The sequence below is a fragment of the Triturus cristatus genome, chromosome 6 (genome assembly GCF_964204655.1).
Source record: "Triturus cristatus chromosome 6, aTriCri1.1, whole genome shotgun sequence".
Lineage (NCBI taxonomy): Eukaryota > Metazoa > Chordata > Amphibia > Caudata > Salamandridae > Triturus > Triturus cristatus.
In genome coordinates this window covers 1,403,218,343-1,403,245,232 of record NC_140589.1, presented here as the reverse complement: position 1 = coordinate 1,403,245,232, position 26,890 = coordinate 1,403,218,343, and the positions used below count along the sequence as shown (strand labels likewise).

The 26,890-nt window shown below is 42.9% G+C and overlaps 1 protein-coding gene across 20 annotated transcripts in view; it reads left to right on the top strand.

The window, feature by feature from the left end:
* REPS1 (RALBP1 associated Eps domain containing 1) overlaps positions 1–26,890 on the top strand; it is an 894,243-nt gene that overhangs the window by 353,553 nt on the left and 513,800 nt on the right. For all 20 annotated transcript variants that reach the window (XM_085612456.1, XM_085612466.1, XM_085612457.1 and 17 more), the window contains one exon: positions 18,482–18,636. In XM_085612456.1, coding sequence (XP_085468582.1) covers positions 18,482–18,636 — 155 coding nt within the window. The remainder of the gene's footprint in view (positions 1–18,481; positions 18,637–26,890) is intronic.

The following is a 26,890-nucleotide window of genomic DNA, read 5'->3' as shown; positions in this document are numbered from 1 at the left end:
TGGTGGGTACCTACTTAATTACCATCTTCCCAGTATAATGTCACAGTGTTAAAGGCAGCTGTTCGGATCTCAAACATTTGAATACCTTGCATTGCACGTCCTGGGTTCCAACCCCCTTCAATCTAAAATCCCTCTTTTTTTTGGTTTAAGTTTATTAGAGAAAGAGTAGAGATGCAACAATTAATAAATGCATATGCCACAAGAAACAATACATAGTAAACGTTGTGTATAAAGCATTCTTTAGGAAAAATAATATGCAAACAGAATAATAAAAAGATACAGAAGTTTACATCATAAGAAACTGTATAATAAAATAGGGAGGGATGGAAAAGAAGGGAGAGAGCATAGCATAACTTGCTATATCAAAAACAGGAAATAAAACCTAATTTAATACACTGTAGAAGCTAAGGAAAAAAAGATCTAAAGCAACGTGTATCAATTTATTATTTCACAAAATAGTGTACAGGCAGAGTGGAGATTGAATTCAAGGTGGTTTATGTACTTCATTCGGAACAGCGATATTAATCCCATTGAAAGAGGTACAAAGAAATAAATATGCGGATAGTGGAAGCCATAAAAGATCTCTTTTACTTGCGAGGGAGATAGGAGTGACATAATTTGTGTCTAATCTATGATGAAAACAAATGGCATTCCACCAAGACCTAAAAGTGATGTTATGGGCTTGTTTCCAATTTGATGTAATTAGGTGAAATGCGACAGTCAGTAATAAATCTATTAATCGAAAACCATGATTTGAATGAGGCCATTGAGGGGCTAGACTACCTAAAAAAATATGAGCGAAGGAAATGGTGAAGTTAAAAATCTTATTAATTTGAGACCAGACTAATTTCCAGCAATGATTGGTAGGGCATTCAAATAACAATATGTTTAAGATCTGCAATGGGACAAGAGCAGGACCAGCACAAAGAGATAGTGTTTGGAGCATGCGATATAAGACAGTAGGAGTGAAAAGTGAACAGCAATAAACGAAGTAAAGAGTCTGATGAGTATTTGTAGCTTGTGTAGTTTTGTGAATTTTAAGCCATAGTAGTTTTGTGAATTTTAAGCCATATCTTATCCCCAAAAAGGGTAGGCCAGCATACCCCCAAATCTTGCTCTCAAGCAAGTTCAGCTTTTGATTTGAGCCTATCCCGAATAAGCTGCAATAACTTATAAATAGTAGATGCTGATGGGTTGACAAGTAAGTAAGGGAAAGAGCCTAGAATAGATTGACGAAGGAGAGACAGTAGATGGTAGATTGCAAATATAATGATTAAGGAAATTGCATAGATAAGAATAATATTTTTGGGAAGAAGTTGATCAAGAAAATTGTGATTTAAGTTCAGAGAAAGACAATAGTCAATCATTTGAATAAAATTGAAAGATCCAACATTAGAATGCCAAGATTTCCAATAAAAGGGACGACTATTAATGCATAAGGCTTTATTGTGCCAAATGGGTAAATCGTTATAATTAGTAGATGCAGGAAAAGATAACGGAAGAAGAGGTTTCAAAATTTTATAAGAATGGGAAATTACCGGAGATCGGAATTCAGCTATAGGAGAAGTAAAGGTAAGAATCTCCTCAAAAGTAAAGGGAACAATAAAGGATTGTTCTAGTTGTAACCATAAAGGGGGATGTGTGAGGAGATCAGAAGAGATCCATATAGTAGCTTGTTTTCGGGAGAAAGTATAATGATATTGTTTAAAATTTGGAATTTTAAGGCATCCATTAGATTTATCTTTCTTTAAAGAGGACAAAGCTATATGAGAAGGCTTACCTTTCCATAAAAACTTCAATAAGATGGAATCTATGCTCTTAAAATAATAACCAGGGATAGAGATAGGACTCTTTGTAAGATGATATAAAGTAAGAGGAGTGAGCATCATTTTAAAAGAATCCATTCTACCCCACCAGGATAAAAAAAAAAGTGGATGCCAACGGTCAATGCGATCACCCAATGACTAGAGAATATAGTCAGTTTATTTTTAAAGGATCTTTAATATGATGTGAAAACCACACACCTAGGTATTTTAGCTTAGTGGATTGCCAAGTGAACCCTGTGGGAGCGAAATGTTGCTTGTTGCCCAGAACATTCAAGGGTAGCACTTCGCATTTATCAGTGTTAAGCCGATACCCGGACAGCTGAGAAAAAATAGATACCTGCTGAAAAAATGGTGGAAGGGAAGTGACGGGATCAGCGTAGTATAAGAGAATATCGGCAGCATACACTGACATTTTAATTTGTTGGGATCCCAAAGAGAAGTCACTAATGAGATTATCTTGCCTTATCTTTGTTAAAAAAAGGTTCAAGTGCTAAAATAAACAAAAGGGAGGAAAGAGGACAACCTTGACGAACACCTCTGTATCAAGAAAAATAATCCGAAAGAATAACATTGACAAAAATGGCAGTTTTAGGGCCAGTATAGAGCAAACATATGAAAGCAATACATTTTGGGGGAAAACCAATCTATTTTAAAGCCTGGAACATAAACTCCCAACCGATCAAAACCCTTCTCTGCATCGAGAGCAATAACCGCAAATTGATGATCTAGCATTGGAGCCTTCCTGAGAACGTTGAAAAGAACCTAAGCGTTATCTGAAGCCAAGTGACCCTTAATATAACCATATTGTTCAGATCCTAATAAATCAGGTAAAATGGGATCAATACGCAAAGCCAAAATCTTATCAAAGATTTTGTAGTCTGTATTCACTAAAGAAATAGGACGATAATTTTTGCATTGTGAGGGGTCCTTATTCTCTTTAGGGATTAAACAGATCATGGCATCTTGGAAGGAGCCACAGGAGACACCCTTCATTAGCTAAAAAAAGTATAAAGAAGTAGAAAATGTTGATGAAGTTTAAAAAAATGACTATAAAATTCTATAGTAAAGCCATCTGGGCCAGGAGCCTTCCCTCTACGTACGACTGCATGAGATATCTCTGGAATTGTAATAACTTCTAATGTATCAAAATTATTATGATGGGAGGGAGGAGAAGCAATAAATTGAAAATAATCTGTCAGATCAGATTCTGTAGATTGCAATTCTGAAGAATATAATGTAGTATAAAAATTTACAAATTCATGTAAAATATCTTTATCCTTGAAGAGTAGTCCCAGCAACATTCCGGATACTCGATTTTGGTTCTATTTTTCCTTTTTTTTAAATAATTTGCAAGTAATTTCTCCATCTTTTTTGACCACCATAATAACGCTTACTGCTTTTCAATAAGAAATTGGAAGCAGCATTCGTCGTCAACCTTTTAAATTGCATTTTAGCATTGATTAACTGTGTTAGAGTGTTATCATTCTTGGAATTATAATATGCATGTTCCAGAGATTTAATGTTGGCAAGCAATTGGTCTAATTGGGACTGCAAACGCTTTTTCATTTGTGAAGCAAAATTAATTATAAATTCTCTTACCACTGCTTCAAAAGAGTTCCAAACCATTACAGAGAAAGAATCGGAGGTATTGTTAAAAAGAAAAAAATCAGAAATAGGACTCAAATTGAGAGGTGAATGTATTATCTAAAAGAAGTGAGTTAATAAAATGCTATCTGCCTGCATGGGGGGATAAAGAAATGAGATCAAGATCTGTACATACTTGTGCATGTTCAGAAATGAGTATAAATCCTATGTCAGAATGAATGAGATGTTGAGCCAGGGATCTACTAAGAAAAATATCTATACAGTGTTGTGAGTGATGTGAATTTGAGTAGAAGGTATACTCTTGGAGGTCTGGGGGACATAACCTCCAGCTATCAACCGGTGAATTACAGTGAATGGCGGAACAAAATTGCTAATACATTTTAGTACGAATAAACTTGACTTTTGAATTCCTATCCAATACAGAATCATGAATTTGGTTACAGTCACCACAAAAATAATATAATCATCATCATACGTTAATAATTTATCAAATATTTTCGTCCAAAAAGTATTATCAACTGAAACTGGACCATAACCATTGAAAATTGTTGAAGGCATCTTATCAACTAGTAATTTAACAATCCAATGACCCTCAGAGTCGGCCTCCTGGGAAACAGTAATATGAAGTTTCTTATGGCAAAGGACAAGTACACCATTTTTTCTCCTTAGCATGTGCAGCAAACAAATTACCTACTCAACATTTTTTCAACTTAGCGGATTCTGTCTCTGAAACGTGAGTTTCTTGCAATAAGGCAACATCTGTGTTCAGTCTCGCTAAATGAGATAACACTCTCTGCCATTTAAAAGGGGTTATTTAACCTTTTAATATTCCATGAGGGGTCCCGGAATTGAATATTAAATAATAAAGTAATAGGATGTATAATTATTCTGTCTACAGTATCATGCTTAAATGGAAAATAGCAAAATAGTATAAAGAATAGATTAATAGCATATAGATAGGAGAGATGAAGAAAGGGGGAAAAGGAGAACTCCCTGTACAGAGGAAGGGCAAAAGAGGGGAAAGAGGAAGTAGGAAATTGAGTAGGAGGATGAGATGTAGTGACAGGGAATAGAGAAGCCGGAAACAAAAAGACAGTACAAGTCATACAAATGACGGCTTAATAACATACCTACAAAACACTCAACGTGGGGGTGGTGGGGGGGGGGGGGGGGGTAGCGACACCAAGATATGACAGCAAACAACATCTGAACACCATAAGACAACAGGGTAAATTTGACGTATGCAGGAATACCACATGAGAATAGAACTTTATGAGGACAAAATGTGAGGACAAACAACCTGTGATGAAATAAAAAACAATACCAGATTAGAAAACGTTCAAGAGAGAAAAACAAACGTAATCATTATAAAACACAATAAAGACTAATCATATATAATCCTTAAGCAGTTTCCAAGAACAAAAAATACAAACATTTATCAAGTAATCCTCGATGTGTCCATAACATCTCCTCCATGCAGCTGAAGAAGATCCTGAGTGCAGCAGCCTCATCATAAGTTGTTGTTTTATCCTTATAAGTCACTTTAAATGAGCAGGGATGAATTAGACCATAATGTGCATTCATGGCTCTCAACTGGGGGCGCATATCCAGAAATTGTTTCCGTCGATCTGCAGTAATTTTAGTAACATCCTGAGAAAAGAACAGCTTATGACCATCCCAGATGATTTGTCTTTTTGATTTAACCGAAGATAACACTTCTATCAAATCAGTATATTGCAGGAAAAATAGAATGACTCCTCTTGGTTTCGCAGAAACCTTTGGACCCAGTCTATTAGCTCTTTGTATGTTAATAGGAGTAGATGTAGAGATACCTAGAAGATTTGGCGGAAAAGTTTGAAAGTAAGTTGTCGTATTAGATCCCTCGACATTTTCTGGAAACTCATAAATGCCTAGATTATTTCAGCGGTTTCGATTTTCAAGGTTTTTTAAGCATACCTACTTCCGACTCAATACGCAGGTATTCTTGCTGTAGACTCCAAAGAGGACCATTTGTCATTCAGCTGTTGCAGTGTCTTAGTAGTCTCTTCCATAAATGGTCGCAGCGCACAAATTTAGTCTAGGATAGCTTCCATAGATGCTGATGCTAGTTTTTATTGGTGAGGGAGGAGGTAGGAAAGTCGGATCTATTTTTATGGTTACCCCCACTTTTTTGCTTGATGTGATGCTGTTTTTGACTAGTCTGACTGGGATCCTGCTAACCAGGACCACAGTCTGTTTTCTGTTTTCTCCCTAAATTGGTCCGTTCAGTTCAGTACAGTACATCCCAGATTGGATACTGGGGTACCCTTATAAGTCCGTAGTATATGGTACCCATGTACCCAGGGCATAGGTATCCCAGAGGTCTCCCATGGGCTGAAGCATGTATTATGCCATCCATGAGAGACCATTCAAAATGGAACTACAGGCCTGCCATTGCAGCCTGTGTAAGTTGGTGCATGCACCACTTACTAAAAATATAAGTTTACTATATCTAAGAGTCACTGCACTTAAAACCTATGTCACCCCTATAGCAGGCCTTTGCAATCCTGAAGGCAGGGTGCTTGGTTCTAAGTGAGAGGGTGCCCCTACATGAGCAGTACACCCCTTCATCCTACGGAGTCCATTCTCCCGGGTTGTCAGTGAAGCAGCCATACACTATATAGAGGAGCACCTCTTAATTATGCGATGACCATCTGGAAAACGGCTGCAACGAATCCTAACCTGTTTGGTATCAAACATGTTGGAATCATACCCCCCACACCATAAACGGTGTGGGAGGTATGATTCCAAGCACTGGAAGAGCCCTCCATTAGGCTCTGTGTACCCGGTACCAGCCTTCTAGATCCGGACAGCACAAAATGGTTGCTGCAGACCAGAGACACATTTCTGCCCTCCTGCTGCTGAGCCAAGCTCGAGCAGAGGAAGGTAAAACAAGAGGCATCCTGTCACAGGGAGGTGTGACCACCTCCCAGACCAGATTTAGTTTTTTTAGCCTTCGGTGGGTGTGTTTGCCAGCGCCAGAAAGTCTGCATGGGGGCACATTTGGTGTCCCTGTGCATAATCCAGTTCAAACCAGTCCTGTGAGACTGTGGCTCCCACTCTGATGCAAAACTGAACAAAGGAAATGGGAGTAACCTCCCCCCTGTCCAGATCCTGCCCTGGGATGGTCCCCTGAATCTTCTCAACCCTTTCCCTAGGGTACTTAAGGGCTTACCTGGGTGTAGTCCCCTAGATTCGACGTGGGATAAGACTCCAATCAGACACCACTGCACTTCTACCGTTTGGGCACTCTGGACTTTGCTGGACTTTTTTTTGGCCTGACTCCGTTTCCCTTCCAGTCTGTTGCATTATCTGTGCCTGTGCTTCATACAGGAACCTCCAAGGCCTCTGAAGCATCAAAGACAACCAAAGTAATCTCCCTTGGAGTGAAGGAGTCACTCCCCTGCATTTGCAGGCACTGCAAATAAGGCGACCAGTCTGCAGATCCTGAGCTCCTCTGGACTCCGTGGGCTCTGCAACACAGGTGGTGGTTTTCCACAGCTCCCGAGGCCTGCTCTACCCTCTCACCAATTTTGAGGCCAGCATCCCCCATGGAGGTTGCAATTACCGAACCCCTGGGTACCGCTTCCAACTTGCAGTTGCAAAAGCTTGTTGGCTTCTTTTCAAAAAGATCTTCGGGCTCCAAGTAGCCCCAACCTCCAACAACTCCAGTGAGCAGAATCTTCAGCCACACCGGATCGTGTGCATCATGGCCTGCATCTTTTGGTGAGCTACTTAAGGTTCTCTTGTGACTTCAGTGCCTCCAGCCTGTGGGTCCACCTGAGGGTCACACTTTTTACTTTTGGGCTCCCCTGTTTGCTCGGGCCTGCCCTGAATCCCATGCCTTTGGTGAGTTCCCTGGACCTTGCTGGTCCCAACGTTGCCCCTTCTTCAATTCCTGTGTGGCTTGCTTTTGCCAAGGCTTGTTTGTGCTCCCACCGGGCACCGACCCCAAAGCACTCTACATCCTTCGTGGGACAGCTTGTGCATGGCTCGTGGTCTTTCTCAGTGTCGCCTGGTCCTCACAGCTGCAGAGACAATGTCCTCGTCATCCATCCTGAATCACCCGACATCGGAGGGCATTTGTCTTCCATGTCTCCTGGTCACCCCTGAGTGACATAAACTCTGTCCCCTCTGCTTTCAGGTACTCCTCTTCAAGAATCCACGTTTGGATTCCCACGGACACTTTCTCCTCTTCCAGCAGCGGTACTTTCCTGAAGTCCTCCATTGGGTTCGACGACGGTTTCGATAACACTTCACACGCATGCACCCGGCTTCCCTGATGTAGTTAACGTGGGTACTAGGGCATCCACAGGTGGGATGGCTCTCCAACCTTCTGTCTTCCACAGGGTTTCTTCAGGGTCCACTGGGAAGGGTCCTTAACCTTTAAAAATCCAACCACGACTTGCACATAGAGTTGTACGGTGCACACGGTCGTGTTTCTACGCTGCACACGCTCTCCGTGGGGTCCCTATCTACTCACCTCGGGTGGTTCCTTGGGGTACCAGCACTTCTACAGCCTCTCGACACTGTCTTGACTAGAGTCGTGGTTCTTATACCACTTTTTTTAGTATATGGTTTGTATAATGAGGTAGCATACACAAACAACTTAGTACAATAAAAACAGACCAAAATAATTACCTGGGCTAATTACATCAAGATTTACATTAGAATAAAGTGATTCATGAGTAATACAGCAAGTGTGGTTGGGAAAGGCTAAAGGAGGAGGGGAGGAAGCTGTAATGGTGGGAGACAATGGAAGGGGAAGGGTGAGGAAGAACTGGGTAAGTGTAGGCTGGGGTTATAATGGGATTTAGTTATATGAGAGGGGAAAGGTAGTTAAATAGGGTAGTTATAGGAAGAGGGGGGGAAGAGGAAGTCAAGTAATCGGTAAGGGGAGCCCTAAACAGTGAGACGCAGGCTGAGACTATAAGGGAACTTAGTGATATAAGAGGGGAAAGGTAGTAAAATAGGGTGGGTATAAGAAGAGGGGGGGGTGGAGGAAGTCAGGAGATCGATAAGGGGAACCCAAAACAGTGAGAAGCAGGATTGGGAACAGTCCCCGGTGTAGGGATTAAGGACCCCAGTATTTGTTGAGAAGGTGCAGTTTCGGGGCTGTTTTGAAGCTGTAGTAGGTGGGGTTGCAGTGTAATTCTATAGGGAGGGAATTCCAGATGGTAGGCACATTTCCAGAGAAGGAGCGTGATTGTGTGGATTTCTTATTTAACAGAGGGGGAATGAGAGCGAGTGTGTCGGTGCTCCTCAACACTCTAGAGCCGCCGGCTTTGTGGAGTTGTGTTTTGATGAAGTGCTTTATGCGTGATGCAAGCGGGTCTTGTAGGTGATTCTGCCTTCAATAGGGAGCCATTTGAGGGATTTGAGGGAAGGGGAGATGTGATCAAACCATTGGCAATCTGTGATCAGCCTAGCAGCAAGGTTGAGAACAGATTTGATTGGGGATAAGTGGATTTTGGGTGTTCCAATGAGGATGGCGTTACCATAGTCGATTCTCGATAGGACCAGTGATTGGACAACTAATTTAAAGTCATCTGCAGGAATGAAGGGTTTGATTTTCTTGAGGTGATGGAGCATGAAGAGAGCGCCCTTTGCTGCATTTTTTATGTGAGAAATAAGACTAAGGTTCCGGTCAATGGTAATCCCGCGGGATTTAACTGAGTTGGAAATGGTGAGAGAACTGTTGAGAGCTTTAAGGTCAGAGATCCAGGATTGGATGGGAAGCGGGTTGTTTTTTGGCGAAAAGAGGATGATTTTGTTTTTTTCAGAGTTGAGTTTGAGGTGGTTGAAATGGAACCAGGATTGAATCTTAATCGGGGTGTCATTGAGGTGTAGGATATCAGAACGTGATTTAATCTTGCAGTAGATTTGGGTGTCTGTGGCATAGAGGTGGTTATTGATTCCCGCTTGCTTAAGAATGAGGGTGAGAGATTCCATGAAGAGGTTGAAAAGAGAGGTAGAGAGTATAGATCCCTGGGGGACACCAATGGAGACAGGCCTAGGTTTAGAAAGACAGTCGAGAATTTTAATTTGTTGGGTTCTGTGTTGAAAAAAGGACGAGAAACATTTGACGACTGAGCCATTAAGTCCAAAACGATCTTTGAGAGTGCTAAGTAAGGCAGAGTGGTTGACAGTATCGAAAGCAGCAGAGAGGTCGAGCAGAATGAGAAGGGAGGACTCACCCTTGTCAAGTGATTGATGAATGTCGTCAATTACGTTAAGCATGGCTGTTTCAGTACTTAAGCCCTTTCTAAAGCCTGATTGTAGTGAGTCCATCAGATTGAATGTGTCAATGTGTTTGTCCAATTGAAGCAGGGCACATTTTTCAAGGGCTTTAGAGAGCAGCGGGAGGTTAGAGAAAGGGCAGAGATTATTAAGGTCGTTTGGATCGGATTGAGGATTTTTGAGGATGGGAGTGATTAGTCCAAGTTGGAGGGAAACAGGAACACAACCCGTAGCCAATGAGGAGTTGATGATAGTGGTCCAATAGGGAGCAATGATGTGTTTTAAATCTTGGACAAGGTTAGAAGGGAGAGGGTCTCTGGCGTGAGAGGAAGGTTTAAGTCTGGTAATGATGTTAAGGACATCACGTTCGGTAACTTGGTGGAAGTTATGCCAGGAGGTAATATTTTTTTAGCAGGGGGTAGGTGGGGATGTGTTCAGGCGGGGAAATGACGAGAGGGAGGAGGGAGGCGTCAGGGGGCATAGTAGAAAAGGGGAAATCTTTGGGGGAAATGTCAAAGGGGTTTAAGGTACTGTGAGGGAGGGGGTTAATATGAAGGATTGATCAATTTTGGGGATTTTTTCAGAGAAGAAGTTAGCAATTTCTTCACATTTCTCAGTTGAGGCCATCAACTTGGGAGGGGGGGGGGGGCGCCGAGGCTGTTTCATTTTTTAACAATGCTGTACAATTCCCTGGGTCTATTTTTGGCCCGATCCAGTTGTGAACGGATGAAGGAGGCCTTTTCGTTGAGAATGTGTTTTTTATACTTAGACCTAGCAGATCTTAGGAGGGTCAGATTTGTGGGGGACAGGTGTTGCCTCCAAGTACGTTCAATCATTCTAAGAGAACGTCTATCCCTGTTGAGGTCAGCATTGAACCAGGATTTGGAGGATATGTTTTTTTGTGTTTTTATTTTTGCTGGGGCAATTTGGTCGAGGACCACAATGATGGATTTGTTAAAATGATCAGTGAGGTAATTTGCATTTTGGGAGAGAGGAGTGAGTTGCGCTTTGACTTTGGTCTCCAAGTCTGCCGGGGGAATAAGGTGAAGGTTTCTAGTCAGTTTCCTGTGTTTAATGGTTCTGAGGGGGGGGGGGGGAAATGACATTGTGTTAGTGATCGAGAAGAGGATGAGGTGACGGACTGACCAGTCAATGGGGACGATGTTGGAAAGGGAGGTCAAATCATTGCAAGTAATGATGGCGTCAAGAATGGCCCATTTGGTGTGAGTCGGAGAATGGCAGAGTTGTTTCAGGTCATTAATATTGAGTAGATCAGTGAGGAGGTTAACAGAGGGGTAATCCTTTTTGTTCCAGTGGAGGTTAAAGTCTCCTAGTAAGAGGTTTTTAGAGTTGGAAAGCCAGGATTGGGTAAGGTGGTCGGACAGTTCCTCTACAAACGGAAAAGGGTCACCCGGGGGTGGTAAATATTATGTAGACGGATTGAGTGCGACCCCGGGAACATATTGTGTGCATTGTGTTTATCTCCGTGTTGAGGATATTTGAACATACTAGAGAATATTCTTTAATAAATGCCTGTTTTTATAAATACTTGGTGTGGTTCTTTTCACCTAATCTGTACTATAAGATTGCATTCTGGTAAAACAAGCTGCTTTACACTCCTTCAAGACTAAGCCTGAAGGCTGCTTTCCACAGCTCCCACTTGGACATCTTTTAAAGGTTGTCTAAGACCTCTTAAATCACCATAAGGGTTGTCTGTACTGGTGCAAGGTGCCCACTTAGATTAGTGGACATCATATACTAGGCCAGCTTCTCACAGAGGGTCTTTTTTAGGTCTCTTATTTGTACCAACCAACACTTTATTACAAGAAAAAAATGTAGGATGAGTACCTGAAGGAGAATCCGATTTCTGTGAAACAACGTCAGCCGTGTCGCTCTGGATGAATTCCATATCCTATGATAAATGACTCTTTGAAGCACCAGAAAGTTTAAGATTCCGTATATTTCCCATTAATGGGAAATGAGAAAAAATGGCAAAGCTATCTCACCGAGAATATTTCTGGAGAGGAGAATAAACCATAGAGAAAATGGGCCAAGAGCCGAAAAAATTGAGTAATAGCTGTTCATTATAAATTAAATATCGAGGACGGAAAATGCCAAAAAATAGTAGCTCACTTCAAATGGAATAGGATAAAAAGAAAAACACATGAGCGTGAGTTGAGGCAGCACACTTTTCAAAAAGTAATGAGTCACTTTAGGATAGAAAACGCTGAAAGTATTTCTCCTAAGATGTTAGGGTTGAATTGGTTTCCCTGTGGGAAGAAAATCAAGCTGACAGGGAACACGCCCGCTGCATTCCAAAATGTAAGGCGCTACCTCTCCCAGCACAGAGAAATCCCCTGGAGCCAGCTGACAGAAAGAAGCAGCACGGAGCCTTCAAAAAGGGTTCGCGCGACTCACCATTGTAAGGGCTTGAGACATATGCCTGTCTCACAGGCTGGCGAGCGCCGAAACCGTCCCCCTTAAGGCGATAAAGCTCCCACATCCATGGAGCTCAGCGTGGCGCCGCCATCTTGGTCGGCACCGTAACCACGCCCCCCAATCAAAAAATCCCTCTAAACTAGAGCGATGAAAATTTCAAGCAGAGAAGTCTGTAACTTCTTTCACTTGTCTGCATTACTGGCAAAACTAGTCCAACAAATGGAATCCTAAGCTCTCTTTTAAAGACATTGTGGTCTTATGTTAAAAGCATCTTTATTCCTGCTCACATTGTTGACCAACTCTTCTGATTAGAGTCATCGGATAGACCCCTCCCCCATTTATCCATGAGTCCAAGCAGGATCAGATGGACTCTGTTGATTTCAGATCCTCCGGTGTCCTCAGGTTTTGGTTTGATGCTCAAAGGGCCTGACTTCAGCTAACACTTACTCTGATTGCTGTGAAGGCACAGGAGACCAGACTTGCCAGATTGGGTTGAAAGGATTGGGGACTTGAATAGCAGGGAAGGAGACCTGAAATATCAATGAGAAACTTTTGCGATTATGTCTTCCAGCACTCCTGAGCTCTTTTCTCATCAGACTATCCTATTATAACTTTTGTGATGGATCCCTGACCTCCTGCCAGTTGGTAGTGTGTTTTCTTTGTAGTTTGGCTGAATGAAGAATGTAGTATGAATGACCGTAAGATTAGTTAATTTGCACTAAAGAATAAATACACAAATATTCTAGATATGTATAATAACTGCGACATACCAAAGAGAGCAGTGTTTGAACAATGTGTCCTCTTACAGCATTGGCAGTAGTTTTCACCTTGCATGTAATGATTTTTACAGTTCTTTAAGATAAAGAAATCCTTCTGTTCTGTGACTAGTGATAAGGTGTTCAGAAATAAACAAAATCCTTCAGTTCTTTGAATGATTGATGCAGTTTTCATTAATAGTGTTGTTCAACTACTAGGTATTATCAGATTGATAAAGTGTAATTTATTATAGTCTCTTTGCCAAATGTGTTTCAAACCATAAATGGGCTCAATTCACTGTCTGGGTCACAATAGTGGTGCTAAAAATACCCAACAGATCACTTTACTGAATGCAGCACAAAAGGAAAATTTAGACTAGTTTGCAAAATTCAGCAGAGACTATGCAGTGAGTCAGTTCTCAGTACAGGTTTAAAAAAAATCTTTTTATTCAACTATTGCTCAGTACACAGCTTAAATCAATGTTGCATTCCATGACAGTAGGGTATCTCGATCTCGCCATCATGGTTACAATTATCTGGGCATTGTTCATAAAAGCATTATTATTATGATTACATATGGAGTACATCATTGTGAAGTGTCTGAATAACCGTCAACCCACCCCCGCTTCCACTCCTACGGCCCTTCCTAGGCCCTCATGTATCTCTATACAGCTCCATTTGCCCCACACTTTATCAAATTTCTTAGGGCAGCTCCGGATCCGCCGGTAGGCACCAGTCTTAAGTCATCCTCCCAATCCTGGACACTCTGAGGTCTACTAGCTCCCCATGCCTTTGCAATATTTCTTTTGGCCACCCCCACAGCCAACCGTACCCAAATTGCGGAATATCTGGGCATCCCCGTTATACATAATAGCAACCATCCGGCATCTAATGGGACTGTAACACCGGTGACTATAGCCATAACCTGTACCACTCCCTCCTAATAACTTTGGATTATGGGGCTTTTCCAGAGTATAGGAAAAAAGGAGCCCAACATGTCACAACCCCTGACACAAAGGACCATTTCGCACTGGCTCAGGCGATGTAGTAAAGACCTAGAGTAATAGGATCTGTGCAATATCTGCAGTTAAATCATACGGAAGCGAGCCCTTATAGCGATTTCCCTAGGGCTCTGGATTGCCTCTGGCAAGTCATCGTCCGCAATAAACCTGATGTCTCTCTCCCATGCCTCTCGCAATGACCGCAGTGGGTCAGGAGCGTTGTTCATTATTTTCTTATACGTCAGTGAGATCGCTTTCACTGGCATTGGATCCTGTAGTAGTTGGTCCTCTAAAAGAGTAGATTCTGGCAGTTTCTCTCCCACTGGCACATGGCATCGTATCACGTGTATTATCTGCAGGTATGTTAAGTGTTCTGTATCCCCCATTTTGTATTCCTCCTGTAACTCCACAAAGGGCAATAATTTGCCCCCTCTCCAAATGTCCACTAGAAGCCTATTGGTCCCCCTTTACTGAAGCCTTGCAACGTCCCGTAAGAGATCTCTTCCCCATAACGGGGTCCTATTTGTCAGTTTGGCCTCCCAGCCCAAAAGTTTAGTAGACTTTCTTCACGCCCTAACCACCGCCTGAGTGTGAGGCGGCAACAGTTTTGCTTGTTTGTTATACAGGACCAACGGGATAACCTCTATCACTCATCGGAACCCGATCCACTTGGTAAGCTAGAGCCTCCATGTCCCTTAATACACACTCATTGATAGTGGTTAGTTGTGCTGCCCAGTAATACACTTCAAAGGCCGGAATCGCCAGCCCCCACTCATACACTCCTCGTTGAAGCTTACCTAGAGCGATCCGTGAACCGCCCCATTCCACAATAGTTTGCATAATTCACTATTCACCTTACGAAAGAAGTCTTGAGGCACTCTGTAGGCGTATTTTGCAGGACATACAGCATGCAGGGAAGGCTCATCATCTTGAAGAGCACTGCCCTCCCTAGGAGGGATAACGGAAGTGCCCGACATTGAGTCATGTCTTCCCTAGGACGCTTCAACTGAGACATTGGGTTCCTCACAGTAATGGCGGCAGTTTCTGGCCACATATATACCCAAATATTGAAATCCCTGGGTTACCACAGTATCCCCACACCCAGGCGGCAAGGACAGTCTCCCTCCCTTAGCGCTATCCTCCGCTAAATCTCTCAATTCCTGTTTTATCCGCAGACGATGATCAAGGCAATAGTCAGGCTCTGCCCCCTTGCTATTTCTACTTCTATGGAGGTAATTTCCTTTTCTAGGGACTCCTACTTCAATTTTCTTTCTTTTATATAGTGCTCAAAAGGTGGGCACCTGGTCCACAAGCCCTGGACTCACCCTGATAAAAAGCCAAACCTCCATGCACCGGAAACTCAAACTTCTTCCTTGCTGGAGTTGTATCAATGCTGAGCATGGTTGGTTGGACAGGGCTCCCTTTTATACCAGGACCCACTCAAAATGGATGCTGTACTCGGCATGCGTGGAAATGTAGATCAAATAATAAGGTGTTTGTTACAGTGCACCTACGCCGTGCTTGCAGCACAGGTAACTAGCATCTCAGCTTACACAGCACACCAGCATGACCACAAGACCATTTAGTGGCCTGATTGGGCCTTAAATGGCATAATCAACCTATTAGGTGGTGCAGTCTGACACTGAGGGCTGTGTAAAGCAAGAGTGAAGTGAAGGTTTATGATAGTTGAGGAATCTCCCCCTAGGTGGTTTTGGTCAGGAGTGTGCCAGTCTGCCTCTAACACATGTACTGTCCCCACTCCTTATATGAAATCTGAAATGCACAGGTTTGTGAGTATTTAATTTATGGGATATACCTCCATTCGTGGATTACAATCTGACTTCTACTGCACCATTGAGCCCACTTTCTAGTTTTACTTTAGTAGATATTGCTCACTTTGCCACTGGATTCAAGCTAGCCTGGCTGATGAGGGGTGCTACCCTGAAACCGGTCCCAGGATTCCTATTTCCGGTCCAGAGAAGATCTGGCTTAGCAATTCGGGCTGGACTGTTCCCATGAGGCGCAGGGTCAAGACTGATTTGCATATGGCTGGGTCTGAACTGTGGTGGCGAAGTGAGCTACATGATGATGATGATCATATGGGGCTTATTAAGCTCTCGAATGCCCAAGCGTCTTGGCGCTGATGAGTGTAGGCAAAAGCATTGGCTGAGCTAAATCTACTCGGGAGTAAACAGCCGGGTTTTCAAGACCTTCCTAAAAACTAAAAGGTTGGGTTGTAGTCTCAGTGCTGCTGGTAGCTTATTGCACAGTTTTGCCGCACAGCAGGACAGGGATCGGCAACCCCATCTGGCCCTTCGGAAGTTGGGGGTGCAGATCAGGCCAAGACTGGCCGATCGTAGATTTCGAGAAGGAATATAGGGCCTGAACATTTCCTGACAATCATCTGAGCCCCCCCAATATTGTGCCTTGTGCACCAGGCAGAGTGCCTTGACTTCAATTCTCTGCCGCATGGGAAACCAATGTAGTGCTCTTATTCCATGCGACGTAAGGTGACCCTTAGGGAGCTTTAGAATTAATCGTGCCGCCGCATTCTGCAACGATTGCAATTTGTTAATCTGGTGTTTATCAATGCCCAAGAACATCGCATTGCAATAGTCCAATTTGGACAAAAAAAGGGCCGCCATAACCGTCTCCTGTAGTTTGGCGGGGATGAAAGGTAATATTTTGCGAAGGGTCTTTAGCAGGAAAAGCTGGCAGAAGTTAAGCTGTTGACCTGTGCTGACATGTTAAGTTTATCATCGAAAATAATTCAGAGATTTCTAACCTTCCTGACAGGATGCGGGCATTCCCCATCCTCTAGCGGCCACCAGGACTTGTTCCATAATGATGATGTCCGTTTCTGAACTCGATCACTTCAGTCTTTCCTGTGTTTATCTTCAAAAAGCTCAGGCTCATCCACTCCATGAGGTCCTTTAGGCAGGAGTGGAAACTGGCAGCTGTAGTCTCAAACCTATCTGACAGGGATATCACCAATTGAGAGTCGTCGGCATACGACACAAACGTGAAATCATGTTTCCTAACAAGTGTTGCTAGTGGTTTCACATAGACGTTAAACAACGTCGGGGACAGAGCTGACCCCTGCGGAACACCACTGGGCAGATTGAAACTCTCCGATTCTAAGCCGTACCACTTCAAACTCTGTTTCCTATCCTGCAAAAAGGAGGAGAAAAGGGCCAGAGCCGAGTCAGCAATTCCCACCTCCCGTAGTCGCCGCACAAACACTGTGTGATTCACGGTGTCGACAGCTACAGAATGATGATGGATTAAACCCAGATCTGTGACGGGGTGAGTGTCTGAAAAGTTTCAGCACTCCATCCATCATCTCCTTGTGTTTGCATCATAGAAGCTTGCCACTCTCAGAACCGTATAATTTCTACTAGAACTAATTCTTTCACAGGATTGGGCACATGTTTCCTTCTATAGCATAACAAAAACGCTTATTAACGTTTTCACTGCTGGGGTGTTTGAGCACCTCTGTGCCAGACCATTTTTTTAAAAACTTGACATTAGGTTAAGTTGTTGAAGAACACAAACCTCTATGCAACCATACAAACTATATCATAGTTTGTTCGGCACATTCAGGGCATTTACTGAGACAAACTCTGCATCAATATCTCATTGCAATCTGAAAAAATATGGGATTATTTTAATTTTTGTAACAAAGTTGTTCAACATGTTGTTGAAGTTCTCAAATGAGCAAACATAAATCCCAGAACGCTTACCATTTAAAGGTTTCCCTGAATGTCTGTAGTCTGGCACTACCAAATATGTTGTGTGGGTTTTCCTTTGGGAATGTAGTCCGTACAATCAATATTGCAAGGAACAAACTATGGCAGAATCACTATTTATGGTGCATTGTTCCTTTGATGATCGATATCAGATATAAGAAAATACATTAAATTGCATTTCAAAATACGTGCTCTGCCAATTATACTACTCATACAAAAGGACTTTATCAAGAGCCTACTCTGTTGACAGGTGAAAGTGTGTCATTGGAAAAGTAAACATTTCAACTTAATGAAGATTAAGGCGGCGGCGGGAGGCTTTTTCTGATAGAATTTGGATAGAGTTCTTGCTTTAGTTATATCCCTAAGTACTGTTGTTTTAATGTCCTTTTCTTTCTCAAGCATAGGGTTTCAAGAAGGAGAATGTTGATGCTCTTGATGAGATCCATTTATGGACCAAATGATCATCAAGATAGACCACTGCCTTCTAAAGTTTGACGTGGACCAGTACTTCATTATCTGGCAATTTTTAAGACTTTGCACAGTTGCTAACTAATACCCCCAGAGGCACTGCTGGTGAATTTATAGCATCTGTGTGCCAAAAACAGTCAAACATCAAAAACATTTCCTTATTTAAAAAAACAAAGAATTGTTGCAGTTGTCAATTCTTATATTAACATTATATTGTTAACAGTGGGCTATGCTCATTGGAAATGTAGTTTTTAACTTTGATCGCAAGTTATTTACAGGTTTTGTCTACGTATTTTTAAATAACTCTTTCCCCGTATTGACAATTTTAGCGTCTTTTTTTGTTTGTTTTATTTTTTTAGGGAACTTTCTGATTTTGACAAGGATGGTGCATTGACGCTGGATGAATTTTGTGCAGCCTTTCACTTAGTAGTTGCTAGAAAAAATGGCTATGATTTACCTGAAAAATTGCCTGAGAGTTTAATGCCCAAACTTATAGACTTGGATGACGCTGCAGGTAAGACGCATCAGAAAATTATTTCATGCTCCAGTGTACACAGAATCTGTTGAGTGCCTCTTTCTAAAATTGTATGCACTTTTGCATATTTGTATGTAAAACCTACACTGATTTCGGTGATTATGATGCCATTGCTAAAGGTAGATCCATGTTTAATAAATTAACACAGTTGCTTGGAATTGCTTGTGCATTCTCTTCTTGCCATTGCATATTCCCTGACTTGTCTAATTATGAGTTTGTCTTTGCCTGAACTGCGATGAATCTGATCAGTCCTCTAATGTGTAGTATGTTTTCAGTTAAACTTTGATTATTTTGCCTTAATATGTAAATAAGTTAGTAAAAAAATATAGCAATGAATAATGAGATATACAGTTGATAAAACCTTAAAACTTACATCCCCTTCTGTAACTCACCTTTCAAGTAAATGTTTCATTCCAGAAAAAGGAAAATGTATTAGGGTATCATTTGTCACTTGTGTCCAAAATAATAATTGTCCAAAGCACAGGCCATTTTGGATCAGAGGAAGCTAAAAGTAATCGAGCCAAATTATGGCATTTATTAATTTCGTATTATGCTAGTACCGGTATTAACCATTCTCTCTAAAAGCAGGAAAGTGAATAGTCTCCCATATCTAGGAGCAAATTCGATTTTAAAAACACCACTTTAATAGATGCTGTCTCCGGAGTCTGATAAAATAGTAAATGGGAGCTGATGAAGTGCAACTTGTTGCCACCATTTTGTAATATTAAAAAGTCACTTCTAAGGCCTGCGGAATTCTCCCACCTTAAACTATGCAGGTTGTGCGACTAGCCATACACAGTGTAAGACTCGACTATACTCTGGGCTTGTGTGCTACCATTAGTTTAAAGTCCCTATGGAAAAACCTGGGTTGCATGCAGAGTAAGGATGCAGTGAGCTGTATGGAAATATTTGACTCCTCATCCCAAAGAAGAGTCTCAAGGTAAATAAAAGCTGTATCAAGCACCCTTCCAGCAGTCTGATGAGGTAACAAGGCACCCTTTCCCTCCTTCCATCCCCCAAAACTATTCCCCAGGCTCCTCCAGCCTTCTTGCAGACGTCTCCCTCACAGGCCCTATAAAACAGTATTAGTATTTGAGAAAGTACTGGGTCGCAAGACTATTTCCCTGATCCCTGACTACTTGTTGCAACACCTATCCTATCGTCATGTTATATAGGGAAGAACACTGTTTTCTACTAATCTAACCCTCACCTGATCTGGACACTATGTTTCACTGTTGAGTGTAGCACTGCTGCTCATCTGGGCGGGGCGGTCCCAACCCACTGTGTGGTTGAGTCTGTCACTTCTTCTGGGCGTGAGTTTACGATTTAAAGATTTTTAAAGATAGGACTCTAGGCCCATTTTAGTGGGAGATTGAGCTAGCCTTCCTTTCAGTGTCCCGGTAAAGGGACCAAATCTGTCTGCACCAGTGACTTGTCCAGGTCATCAAGACCAGCTCCTGCTTTGAGTGTCCTTGTCACAATCCCTGCCTGGGCAGGTTAGGGCTATCTTCTGTCTCCTCTTCCAACTTTGAGGTTCAGTTCAATGCTGTGCAGTTGGCAGTTGAGAGAGAGAGAGAGTGCAGTCAAGTTAGTCATATGCAAAAGTCTGCATAAATAGTAGTGCAGAAGGGAATCTTCTCCTAAGGTCCCGCCACCCCATCAGTCTCTTTGGAATAGGAAATGCTTCAAGGCACCATCCCCCTGTATTGCTGTGCTCTCCAAACGCCCAACCACTGTAGTCCTGTTGACAGATCGCATAACACCATGGAGTAAATGACACCATCACATATACAACTTCCAGGAGGATTCAAGGTTGACACGGATATTACGAGCACAGTCATAGTTCTTTCTGTAGTCCTTCCTGGTACTGAAACACCATATCTTCATGGCTCACTTCCCATAAAATAGTGTTCCTCGGTGGTCCTTCTTCCTCATTCCCCACCAATGGGATTGTTGACTCCATAGCCCACACACCATTCAATCAGGATTTATAAAGCACAGCAAATCACCCATGTGGGTCTCAAGAAGCCGGCGATGCTAGCTGCTTCGTGGAGAAAGCAGCGAAAAACCGAGGCAAAAGCAGGAGAAAGCACTCAGAAAAACAGGGGAAAGGAAGGCGAAGGCAGTGAAAACAAGGCAAAAGCAGGTGAAAGCACTAAGAAAAACGTGGGAAAGGAAGGAGAAAGCGGTAAAATACGAGGCAAAAGCAGGAAAAGCACTCAGAAAACGGGGGGAAATGGAGAAAACAGTTTAAAAAAAAATAAGACAAACGCAGGAAAAGCACTCGGAACAATGAGGCGGAAGCAGGGCTGTGCAGCAGCACAGAGAGCTAGGCCTGGGGCCTTGCTCTCTAGCTAAACATGAGGTTCAGCAGACCATTTTGATGAACAACTGAGCCAGGCATTGACAAACTTTCACAAGCTTTCCTTGGATAAGGTTGTGGCTCAATGCTCTTGTCAATACTCTACTCTGACTACTTTCTGGATGCTCGAAGTGCGATGTTGAAGGCAGGAAAACCGCCTCATGGCCCACCAACCTCACGTCCACGCAGCTCCTTCACATCTTAGTGCACCCCAGTCATCTCCCAAGGTTTATAGGACTAGTCAAAGGTACAAGTTCCATTGATACTGCAGGCCCCGTAGGTTTTGATCCAGCTACCTAGTCCAACTTTGGTTCAGGCAGCACCATTGGGTAATTGAGTGAAAGAATTTACCAGTCATGTCCATAGCCCAGGAAGCGCTGACCTTTGAGACCCCTTTGCCAGACAATGAGGTAATTTTTCACCTTGGAAACCACCTTGGTGGTAGAATCTCCAGTACTCCAACACACGGAAGAGATATGGAGGACCCTTTTTTTAAAATTACATTCCAGTCATTGGACAACAAGTACTGAAAGGAGCCCCTAATCAGTCCACTTTTTGTGTCTGTGAATCCATCAGCTCATTCTCTTGTTGGCATGGTAGCTTCCTTGAAGGGTTAAGTAAAAGGGCAGGTGCCTTTTCCAGAGTTCTACGGTGTCAAGGAGCAGAGAACTGGGAATAGTTAAGTAACATCAAAGAGAGAGGGGATGCACAGGGTTCTCGAATGATGCATGGTTGTATTGGGGGACGAAGGATTTACAAAATGACTAAACATTTATTAGTGCTATCAATTGAGATCTTTCATAATAAAAATGGCTGATGTTTTTCCAATATACTAATAAAACAATTACATTTTTGGGGAAAAAAGATGGGCAAATGTCTGGAGGCACATAAGAAAAAGATGTTAGATTTGGGGCGGGTCTGTCGGGCAATTGAATACCACACCATGATGATCAGTTGTGCCGCCATCTTTGACAATAAGTGATTCAATACAATTATTTGGTCTCAGCCTATGCCCAGAAGGAGTATTAGTTCACACTCATCCTGCACAAAGTGGTGACTGAACAAAAACCGATCAAGGACTTTGTCGGCATAGCAGCCATGATCATAAAAAAGATTCTCACATATGAACCCACATCGCTACGAAAGTTATTAACCTGCTCTTTGATGGGAAGAAAGTTTTCAAACCTTAACAAAATGAGTTTCTTTCATAGTACAGATGGGTAAAGCCACAGTTTAATCACAGAGTGCCTTCTATGTGATAACAGCGCTATCTCATTTACCTCTGGCAAAGATCTTCCAGACTTTTAAAACTTTGCAATCCTTTTTCCATAAGATTCCAGATGGATGATCCTCTTCGTTGGTCAGCAGGTGGATTGAGAGGAGGCACTTCAAAGTGAAGTTATTCAATCATCATAGTAGGTTCTTGATCATGCTAACGGGAGTTCAGATCATTGTGCTCATCTATCACTTAGTTTAATCACTACAGTCTTATGGCAATTACCTATCAGCAGCTGTGCTGATGACACTCTGTTGCTATTAAGATTGGTTGATAGTCCTTCTGAAGCTTCCACCCTTCAGGAATTTCTGCTGAGCGTCGGTGAATGGATGGGCAAGCAGTGGTTTGAGCACCACAATGGACAGGGGTTGCTGGTAGATGCTCAAAGTTTTGACGCTCTTCAGGTTGTCCTTCTCAATGTAGTCATTGACTTGATCTGCTGTTTATTGAAATTTGCTGCTAATTTTTTGCGTATTTGCACTATTCCTGGGAGCGGGCGGCCATCTTGAAGGTCCTGGGTTAGCGGACTAGTTGTCCGGAGAAGGCTACTTAACACGCACGCTGGTGCGGACGCGCCTGCATTGCTTGGCCGGGTAGGAGCTGTGTTGAAAGCCCGACCGGTCACTAGCTGCGCTGTGAACTCCTTGGTGATTTTAAATTTGTCCTCGTTACGCCTGTTTTTAAATTTACTTTTGATTTCTTCCTGCTGCTAAGGTGCTCGTCATTTTGGGGGGCTCATTGAAGTTTGCTGCTAATTTTTTGCATATTTGCACTGTTACTGGGAGCGGCCGGCCATCTTGAAGGCCCTGGGTTAGCGGACTAGTTGTCTGGGGAAGGCTACTTAACATGCACGCTGGCGCGGACGCGCCTCTGGCGCGCCTAAGGCAAGCCCGTCTGCGCCCGTCCACGCTCGGTCCGTGCCCGGGGCCGGTTCCCCTGCTCATCCGACTTCAGCCTGCCTTAGTTACTAAAAAATCGAACTCCTAATACTTAAATTGGGAGGTGGTTCGTCACGCTGTCCAAGGTATGCTTGTGGGTCGGGTGGTAGACTCAATGTGGGAGAATGACTGAAATGTGGCGTCCAATTGACTATCATTTGTGAGCAGATGCCTAGGGGGCATGTTATTAAACCAGAGAAAGGAATTCATAAGGCCAAGCAAGGTACAATTAAATGTGTACTCATAAATGCCAGGTCTCTTGTTAAACACGCCACAGAATGTGCGGTATTTTTAGAGGAACATGACATTAAAGTGGGTTTTATCACAGAATCGTGGGCCGACTCAACTTCCGGTCCGGATCTGGTAAAGGCCACTCCCCCAGGATTTGTTTGTTACACTCTGAATAGACCCTCGAGGAGGGGTGGGGGCCTCGCAGTCATTTACCAGGACTCACTGAACCCCATTTTTCATCCTGCAGCCAATACTTCCCTTTTTTTTTTTAAACTCTTTCTATTGAATTTATGCAAGATATACAATATGGGCACAGTTCCATCAAATCACTAACAGAGTGCACACCAGGACAAATCATACAAGACAATAGGCACCCTCCTTGAAGAAGGTATGTGCGCAGATTAATTTGTGGTTCTGGGGGATTTTAATTTCTTTCTGGAGGACCTCAGGGACTCAGATACACTCAACCTTGATAAAATAATGAAGACCGGGGATCTGAAACAACAGGTGGAAGGTCCCACGCATCTTAAGGGGCATTCCCTGGACGGGATTTATTCTAATAACCCCGATCTCTCTGGATATGAGGTTGTTTCCCTGGCTTAGTCGGATCACAGGGCTTTTATCTTTGAGTTGTTTGACTCTGAAGTTTTTTAATCTAGTCCTGTGCCGTCTAAGACGTTGCAAACAAGATCCTGGAAGGACTTAGATGTGGCCCGGTTTGAAGATGAACTTAAGAGTTCTTTCCTTCCACTCCCGTCGGATATTGATAAAGCTGTGCAGGGGTACTCAGACTGGCTAGACAAAGCCTGTAGAAAATTAGTTCCTGTAAAAAGGTGGGCTCCCAGGCGTGCCAAACCCTCTGCCCCCTGGTATTCGGATAAACATAAAACTCAGAAGCTGTCATGTAAAAAACTCTAACTGGTTTGGAGGAAGGAATACAAAAACTCGGACAAAGAAATCTATAAACAGAGTCTTAAATGCTATAAAGACTTATTGCTGAAATCGAAAAAGGATTTCTATGCTCGTGAAATCCTCCAAGCAAGATCCAACGCAAAATAACTATTTAAAACAGTGAAAAAATTAGCGGTACCCAACACACCGAAGATTATCAGTAGCCCAGGTTTGTGTAATAAATTGGCAACCTGGTTTCATCAGAAGGTGGAGGGTATATACTCCTCCTTCTCCTCAGGTCAGAATGGAACTGGAACCCCCTCCTACAGTAAGAGTAAGTCAGATCTTTATACTGGACCGACCTTCGATCAGTTTCTCCCTTTAGATAGCGCAGAAACTCTTAATTTTTTTAATTCTCTCAGTTCTGGCACCCCCACAGATCCTTGCCCGGTCCCGATTGTGTAAACGGTTTCGGAGTTGATAGGGGCTGTTTTACATCCTTTGATCAATGACATCTTGATCGCGGGGCACTTTCCGAAGGTTTGGAAAACTGCTTCTATTCTCCCTTTATTGAAAAAGCCCACTCAGGACCCTACAGATCCCGGCAGTTACAGGCTGATCTCATGGCTTCCAATGCCTGCGAAAATCATTGAGAAGGCGATGAACAGCCAGCTTAGCACCTATCTTCAAACTAATCATATACTGGATTCAACGCAATTCGGTTTTAGAGCCGAACATAATACTGAACTGGCTCTAATTAAGCTCTTGAATGAAGTTAGGGAGGCTTTGGACGGTGGTGGGAAGGCTGTGATGATCTTGTTGGATCTATCGGCAGCCTTCGACATGGTCCACCATGTGGTTTTGATGGACCGTTTGTCGGACGTGGGGGTACAAGGGGTGGCTTGGAAACTGCTACATTCCTTTCTCTCTGACCGATCCCAGACTGTTAATTTGGATAACCATAAATCTGACTCCTCCTTGTGGGGTCCCTCACGGATTCTCACTGAGCCCCACCCTTTTTAACATTTATATGATTCCGCTGGCAGGTCATATAAAATCTCATGGCTTTCAGCTAACCTCATACGTGGATGACACTCAAATAGTGTCATCATTTAAGGATGGCAAGGAAGAAGAAACGGGAGTGCGCTTTCATGATTGCATGAAGGAGATAGCTGGATGAATGGCCTCAAACTCTTTAAAACTAAACTCGTCCAAAACCGAGATTGTTTTTGGAAATAACCCCAGCGTCTGGACCCCTGACTGTTGGCCGGCAGAATTGGGCAGCTGCCCCCCACCCTCGTTGAAAGCAAAAAACTTGGGCGTAACTGTAGACTGTAAATTGACCTTTTGCGATCATATAAGCTCTGTGGTTTCCGCCTGCTTTATGTGGTTACGTATTTTAAGGAAAATTAAACCTTACCTTTCCGAGGGGAATTTCAGGACGGTGGTCACGGTGCTTGTTATGTCAAGATTGGACTACTGTAATGGCGTTCTTTTGAATGCCCGTATACATCTGGTCAACAGGTTACAGATGGCTCAAAATGCGGCGGCTAGGCTGTTATCAGGTATTCCGAAATTTGTTTCGGCAAAAAAAGAACTGATTAGGCTACACTGGCTTCCTGTGAAGCAGAGAGTATGCTTCAAGGCCCTTTGTACAGTTTTTAAGGCCCTCAATGGGTTTGGTCCACAATATCTGCAGGACAGATTCAGATGGTATGTTCCTAGTATGACCCTTCGGTCCTCCAGTGAGAAAAAATTCCTGACACCCTTTGTTAAAAAGGCCAGCTGGGGCGGCAGGAGCTTTACGGCTTGTGCCTCCTTGGCTTGGAACGATCTGCCTTTCTTCCTGAGGAATGCTTCCAGTCTTCTCTTGTTCAGGAAGGGTTTGAAGACTTCGCTTTTTACTCGATGATTTCTTCCTCTTCCGGCCAGGCAATTCATAGCGTCAGGACACCTTATGGTAACCGTTGCGCTCTATAAATTTTATTAACATAACATAACATGGTCAACTCTTCTCTTCAAATAACTGTCCTGCTCTCATTTCTTCCTATAGTTTTGAAATAAGAAACATCAGCAGTATTCTTCCCCCACTTAGGGGCGTTGGGGGGGGCATGCTCTGCGGTCTCATCCTTCATGGTCAACTGATTAGACGGTTCATTCTGGTAGAAGTCTTTGTCTGTAGATTTCTCACCTTTTGAATATTCCTCAGGCATCAAACTTGATCTAGAAACTTTTAAGCAGTTCCTCTGCATGCCAGTAAGTAGTGCTGTGCGGCTCCGGTCTGATGCTATTCCGCTCCGAAAATGACATGCAAAACCTATAAAGGACTCACTCCTTGGTGCTTATGTCAGCATCTTTCTTTCCATGCCTCTTGACACTGATCTGAAGCTACAGCTCATCTCTCAGGAGACCCTTACCTTGATACAGTTTTTTTTTTTACCTTATGCGAGAGAAGTCACCTCCCAAAACAAGAGTTTTTAGCCCAGTAAAGATTGTCACCAGCAGATGTGTGACAGATCCTCTCCAGCTTTGCCT